Source organism: Mycetomoellerius zeteki, unplaced genomic scaffold (genome assembly GCF_001594055.1).
Source record: "Mycetomoellerius zeteki isolate Tzet28-1 unplaced genomic scaffold, Tzet1.0 scaffold188, whole genome shotgun sequence".
In the NCBI taxonomy this organism is placed as follows: Eukaryota; Metazoa; Arthropoda; class Insecta; order Hymenoptera; family Formicidae; genus Mycetomoellerius; species Mycetomoellerius zeteki.
Window position 1 is genome coordinate 985,379 of NW_017256836.1, and position 6,931 is coordinate 992,309.

The following is a 6,931-nucleotide window of genomic DNA, read 5'->3' on the forward strand; positions in this document are numbered from 1 at the left end:
CGGGCGCCATGCAATCCGATCAGTGGGCCATCCTTTCGGCAGCAGTAGGCCGAGCGGACGCGCGTATTCGGCTATCTTTAAATATTAATATCTCGTTAACTATTGCGCAAACTGCAAAATGGTAGAAAACTTTTCAACTCAGTTCGATTCGCTCTACCTATTCATGGTGGGTGATGTGTTAAAGACACCCTGTATATTGTTGCAAAACTGAATTTTGTTTTCCATGATTATCATTCACAGATGAATGATCAAGTAATAATGATGGACAGATGCAGTTTTAAATAATCATTGTATGTGTATAATTTCTTGTAAATATATCAATATACATCTATGAAATGTCAAAATAATAAATTATAAAATTACTAATATAATTTAATCAAATCCAAATTTTGAAAGTTCAAATTTCCACAAGACAGTCAGTCTTTAATATTATCTTGTGACTTTTATAAGTTTTTATAAGTTATAAAAAAGGTACTTTGAACTCAAATCCTCATAAAGATATTTTAAATATGTTAAATAAAAGTCATTAATTTAATTGGCCGACGGTCAGCCGTTTGCAAATTACAATTATTCACTGCAGTACAGAACTATGTTTTAGCGGTATGATTACGTTAATATTCCAGAAAGATATTAGTGGACAAATCACAAATAAATTTCATTAATAATTAATATTAATATATAAATATTACTGCTATAAAATAATCTTTTTGTAATAGATTTTTGTATTATCTAAGCAAAATATTAGAAAAATATATTTCTCTATATATTTGATCTAAATTATAAAGATTAAAATAAATTTCAGATATTCGGCGATTATTTGATTCATATGCCGATAAGATAATAGAATGATAAAACAATAAGATAAAAAATATATTTTAATAAATAAAATTGGCTTTTAATGTGTTTATATTTTTTAAAAAATAAATTAAATAAATTCAAATATTTCACAAATTTTTTTTAGTTGATTCAAGAATAACCTTCACCTCTCTCTTTTGTTTATTATTAAATTATAAAGACAGAAAAAATTTTTTATGAAATTCATTATACATAAAATAAATCTTTTTATCGCGTATTTTATATTACACGATAAAAAAAGGCAAAAGTAATATCGTCCATTTGTCTACCATTATATTCAGATAAGAAATTTATATTATACCACCCACAAGCAATAACAAATTGAATAATTTCATACGTCGGTAAATGCGCCAAGGTTCGTAACGGAAAAAGTAGAATACGAGGTCGAGAGAGGGGCAAAAGGTTATTGATCCTTCGCCGACCTAAGTGGCGCCATCTCTCCTGAATTATGCGTTTGTCAGATAATTCACCATATTCATGATAAAAGTAAAGAAAAATGTATGCCATACTCACCATTTTGCTGATGTTCGAGACGTTCTAACGCATTTTCATTACACTGGATGCGAATCGACCCTCAAAATCATCCGCGCGCGCGTCTGCAATGAAATGTAAAATACTTGATAATTTTATACGGCGGCTCGAGCAAGAACAAGCGACGCACTCATCACGCCATATTGCAAAATACGCGTTCTCGCAGGTTCGCTCAAAACGTGGACCGTGTATCGCGGAATTTCGACCTAGTTTATCGCTCGATTGTTAGAATTCGAGATCTAGCCTCCGTTATATCGCCTACGAAAATTACAACCGCGTACCGCGCAATAAAGATAGACGCCATAACGGAGACGTCGGACATTCCGTTACAAGAGCGATTCCCCGAAGTTCTCGCGTCTGATCTATTTACGCTCAGTTAAGTTTAAGATTACGTAATTTACCATATATCATTCCCTATCGTTCTAGAATAGCTACGTTAAGCGAGAATCGCAAAAGCCGCTCGTTAAAAATGCTTCAGAGACGTAGATGAGGATAAAACGAGGTGCGGCTGATCCGCAACAGCAATTCTCACACGACTAGCCTGGCTGCTCAATGCGCAGCCGCGAACCGCCGTGACGCATTCCCCGTCGACTGCCGCGCGAGCGACCAATCGGAATCGCGAACGTCCCTCCACCGTTAGCCAACACCCCTGCCGTACTTAATGCTTTTGTCACTCCGCCGTCGTGACCGTGACGAATCTCTCCTTCCCACGTTCAATTCAATCTATTTATGTAACACAAAAACTGCCCGAGTCCATAGTTCTAGCATTAGTATCTAAAAGGAAAAAAAGGTTCGGTAACACTTCTTTTTTTTGTTTTGTTATTTTGACACTTGTTTAATAGGAAAACTTAACGATATTCTGTCACGATCAGATTACCAGATTACGACACTTGCAAAGGCGTCCTTCTCGCAAACCCTATTAACTCGATATTCAATATCACGAATGCGATTACGTCACCAACAGTCGACATGATTCACCTTCGGTCGAATGATAACGCTGTTTCTTATCACGTCGTTGAACACCCGTACAATGCCACAATTACGTGAGACATGACTTAGAAGTCTTACAATCATCAGAAATTGGATGAACATCTCGAGATCACTCTGCCTTTAGTAAAGTATCATCTCGCTTTTGATACTTTTGATGGAAATTGTACGCTAATTATAATTTCTCGTCTTTGGTTCTTTTTTTTTTTGTTTGTGAACAAGTTACTGGAGAATAGAAATAGCCACTCACATTGATTTAAAATTAAATCCTTTTTATGGAAAATAAATATTCACGCTGGGAGCAAGCAACCTCATATCCTGAACATATCCTAATATGTAGTTTGTAGGTATCCTGATAATGAGAACGCCGCTCGTGACGCTCGTGACCGCTGCCTGCTGCTTGTGTGCTCTTCCTGTCGCGTCCACGGACGCTACGCGACCCTCATACGTAATCCGCGCACGCTCCGTCGTCCATTTTCCATCTGCAATTAAATGTCGTCTAGAAACCGTCGCCGTTATCATGCACACGTGTCCGTTCGTTATTTCGCCTCCGCCGCTATATATAATTAGACCCTGACAACTTTTAAGACGCTCCTCACCTGACTGCGTAAAACCGCCGTAATGAACGAACAAGGCGGAAATGGCCGTTGCCCGGTTACATTCTGCTCTCCCACCAGCTGGTCAAAAGCATAACGCCGGATGCGCATCGAAACTCTCGAGTTACGTTAACTTTTGCACCTTACCTATCAAAATAAATTATTTGCGATTTAAATCTATTCAATGAGCAACATCAAACCGGGATACGTTACGTCAGCATGATGTAAATGATATTTAAAATTTGAATTGACTTGATTACGTCGCCATGCGTTAACCGGAAATACGACGCGTTGATGGTTCGTATTGCCTGTGTCACACTACGCATTGGAGATTGAGGGTGCTGTTCCATGGGCACGGAAAACGGAATCGGAACACGGAATAGGAAAGGTGAAGTGATAGGGGCAACCAATCAGCATCGTTCCGTGCCCATGGGACAGCACCCTGAAGATTGCGAATTATTAAGGATTAGAATTTGACCAATCAGGTAATTTTAAGTTTAATCCGTTTTGTTCTAATTGACTGAATTCTAATCCTTTTTCGGTATTATAGGGTGTAGAGTAAGTCCGTAAGCGAAATGGTTGAAATCCATTTCTTACGTCTACTCTCTTACTCTCAACCAATGAGAACTCAGCATTCAGTAGTAATGAAAACGCGCGCAAGAAGCTAGTGCTGTTTTTGCATGCTATAACCTAAATTTCGAGTATGGCAGACATGGAGTTTCATGATAGTTCTGGGGGTGATTTTGAAATAAGGATTAACCGAGAATTAATTGCCGTGGTCCGGTGCAATCGGTTTTTGTATGACAAGACCGAAAAATTATATGCCAACGCCAATGTGAAAACCGAAGCATGGAGACAAATCGGTGCAAGTCTGTAAGTCATTGTAGACACTCGGACGTAGAGACCCTAATCCTACAGCCTACTTCTAATGTCTACTTCTTAATCCACTACTGCTACTGCCCATTGTAGACCACGCATAAAGCGGGGAGCACAGGCTTTTCCGTAACGCATCATGCGTAAGGCATAAGGGAATAAACCAATCAGATTCCTTCATTTCTATCCCCACTACTCGCTCTGCGAGGATTGCATAGTGCGTAAAGCATGATGCATAATGTGTCGAAAAATCCGGAAGGATGAATTTTTATGCGTTATGTAGACTAGGGGTGCGTTCCGTTTCTCGCATGATGCGCATAATGCATCGTTTATCTTTGTTGCTCACCAAATGTTAAAGTGTGCTTCCTCTCGGGTGTTGCGTCACCTCAATTATATTTTTGCAAAACGGGGCCAATTAGGGCCACTTCGACCAAACTTCGATTAATTTAATCGTTGATTAAAGTGTTGCCAACACTGACAAATGAAACATTTCGTACTAGGAACAGAGAGGGAAATTTCTTGTTCTTTTCTATAACCTCAATTTATGTAGTACTCTCAGACTGTCGGACGAGAACCTAAAATAAATGTAAATGTAAATAAATAAATGTAAAATAAATATACATATAAATGTAAATGTATGTTTTATTAGAGAAATAAAGATCGTGTACAGAAGCGGTGAATAAGATTAAGGTATATAACATTTATTTGAAAAATTAATTCAATTAAAATTATTAAATATACAAGTAATAATACATAATTTACAGTGGTACAATATGCAAGCAAATATGCAACGAGCAAAAAAGTTTACTACTTCTGAAAAGAATGATTTATTAGATATCATTTTTTTATATTGTCATGTACTTGAAAATAAAGTAACCGATAACTAATCTAAAGAAAGATGAAGCATGGACCAATATTACAATTGAATATAACAAAAATAGAACAACTATACGATCAGAAAAAAATTTACGACTTTGTTGGGATAACATTAAAAGAGATACAAGAAAATACTATGCAACATTAAAACGCGAAACTTATAAAACAGGTAAATGTATTTATTATTAAATTTATTATTATATTTATTATTGAAGCTATAATTAAGATGCTAATTTGATATATTTTATTGCATTTGTAGGTGGAGGAGTAGTCACTTTAGAAAAAAATCCTATATTCGAGCGAGCGAAGGAAATTTTAGGTGATACAACAGTATCAGGCTTAGCTAATCCTTTTGATTCTGATTATGTTGACACTATCGGTACTGTTGATAACAAATTACAAAAGAACACTGTTATTGACCTACAAGATGAAGATAATGAAAATGATCCACAAGAGATATTTTCAATAAGTTTTACTAGCAAATTATTTAATAAATTGTGTGTGAAATTTTAATATATTCTAAATTTTATATCTTTTATCTTTTAATATTTTATCTTAATTTGTTTCAGTATTTAGTTGAAAGTAAAGAAATTAATGAATGGAAATCTTGGGATACTAATAAATTAAAATCGCAAAAAAGTTTTCCGCTTCAAGATCAGCATTCAGCCACGACGTCGAAAAATGTCAAAAAAATCAAACTCGAAAATAATACTGAAATATTAAATGAGGCTAAACTTAAATTACTACATACATTACAAACAAATGAAAAAGAAAAAAAGGATTATGAAATCGACTTACTAAAAGCTAAACTTGAAAAAGAAAAGTTGAAAATAGAATTATTAAAAGTGTCAATAGAAAGAGAGAAAGCTTTAAAAGATGTAATTAAAAAGAAAGAGACTGATATATCTCTTATAAGATCATTTATAATGTTCCAAAGACTTTTTAATATAATACAGTATTAATACATAATACAGTATTTAATAATATATTAATATATATAGTATCTATAATATATAATATTGGGTGATAATATTTCTCAATTATAACACTGTATTACACTATGTTATACTCTGTGATATAGTTAATTGGAAAGATTTATTCTTATTTTATTTTTCATAATTGAAGAATACCCATTAATAATATTCAATGGAATAGTATTCAATAGATTTAAATTTTTTGCAATATAATTTCTTTATTTTTGTAGTTATTTTGGTTAATTTTATTTTATCAGAGGATGGAAAGAGTTAATTTCTTATTTTATTTTGAAAAGTGTGTTATATTATACTTGTTCTTTCAATTTATTCTAAAAAGAATTGTTAAAAATGTAAATGTGGTGCAATAAAGAATAATGTAAGTATATAATTGTATATAATTGTATATTTATTTATTTTAAAGAATATATAAACATGTATTTATTTGTATTACAATAATTATATTAAATACAGATGTGTAATTTTTTCTCATGTTACATATTGTGAAAAAAATTAGAGAGAGACATTTAGATTACATTCAGATTAAAGAGATATCAATTTCAAATGCTTTTTATTTTAAGTTTTTAAAGTAATCTGTAAATAAAAATATGTTAATTATCAAATTATCATATGCCATAATTAAGTTTCATCAATATTCATTACCTTTCAAAATACTCCGAAAGTAAATGTTGTCGTTCATCCCTGATGTTCATATTATCCACTCTTACATTTTGTACTTCAGCAATAACATTATCATATATTTCAGGATTAATTACATTTGGTTCATTTTTCTGCTGAGCAATATTATGCAATATAGCTGTTGCTATAACAATAGGAAGCATCTTTTGAACTGTATGAAAACGCGATCCAATAGATAACACTGCGAATCTTCTTTTCCAAATTCCAAAACATCTTTCAATTTTTGAGCGTGTTCGAATTTGAGCTTCATTGTAAAGATGTTCTGCTGGTTTTGTTGGATTTAGTAACGGAGTCATTAAATATGGCAGATTCGGATAGCCAGAATCTCCAAGGAGTAAAGCATCACCAAATCTGTTTGCCTCGAACAAACTCTTAATTCTTGAATGGTTAAATATAGTTGAATCATGTGCAGATCCTGGCCAACGCGCTACTATGTCAATTATTTCCAATTTTGCGTTAATAACTACTTGTATGTTTAGAGAAAAGTAGCCTTTTCTATTGCGATACAATTCACTATCTTCTCCACCTAAAAATAAAAAGTAA

The 6,931-nt window shown here is 33.5% G+C and overlaps 2 protein-coding genes and 1 long non-coding RNA gene across 6 annotated transcripts in view; 1 reads left to right on the forward strand and 2 right to left on the reverse strand.

Annotated features, from left to right (window-relative positions):
• PNUTS (Phosphatase 1 nuclear targeting subunit) overlaps positions 1-3,214 on the reverse strand; it is a 22,533-nt gene extending 19,319 nt beyond the window's left edge. Inside the window, exons 1-3 of one of the 4 annotated variants that reach the window (XM_018446716.1) lie at positions 2,973-3,214; positions 2,624-2,855; positions 1,369-1,451 (exon numbers count right to left, since the gene is read on the reverse strand). In XM_018446716.1, coding sequence (XP_018302218.1) covers positions 1,369-1,371 — 3 coding nt within the window. In that variant the 5' untranslated portion in view covers positions 1,372-1,451; positions 2,624-2,855; positions 2,973-3,214. Of the gene's footprint in view, positions 1-1,368; positions 1,452-1,787; positions 2,856-2,972 lie in introns of all 4 variants that reach the window. The other 3 variants (XM_018446714.1, XM_018446713.1, XM_018446717.1) reach the window with 3 other exon arrangements.
• Positions 3,215-4,268: 1,054 nt separating this feature from the next.
• On the forward strand, positions 4,269-5,177 carry LOC108721915 (uncharacterized). Its single transcript, XR_001936592.1, has 3 exons — positions 4,269-4,532; positions 4,607-4,887; positions 4,978-5,177. It is a non-coding gene; the product is annotated as an uncharacterized lncRNA (long non-coding RNA).
• A 1,075-nt stretch (positions 5,178-6,252) lies between these two features.
• Positions 6,253-6,931, reverse strand: part of LOC108721877 (putative nuclease HARBI1) — a 3,419-nt gene continuing 2,740 nt past the window's right edge. Inside the window, exons 2-3 of the mRNA XM_018446662.1 lie at positions 6,353-6,914; positions 6,253-6,283 (exon numbers count right to left, since the gene is read on the reverse strand). Of these exons, the coding sequence (XP_018302164.1) occupies positions 6,274-6,283; positions 6,353-6,914 (572 nt within the window). The 3' untranslated portion in view covers positions 6,253-6,273. The remainder of the gene's footprint in view (positions 6,284-6,352; positions 6,915-6,931) is intronic.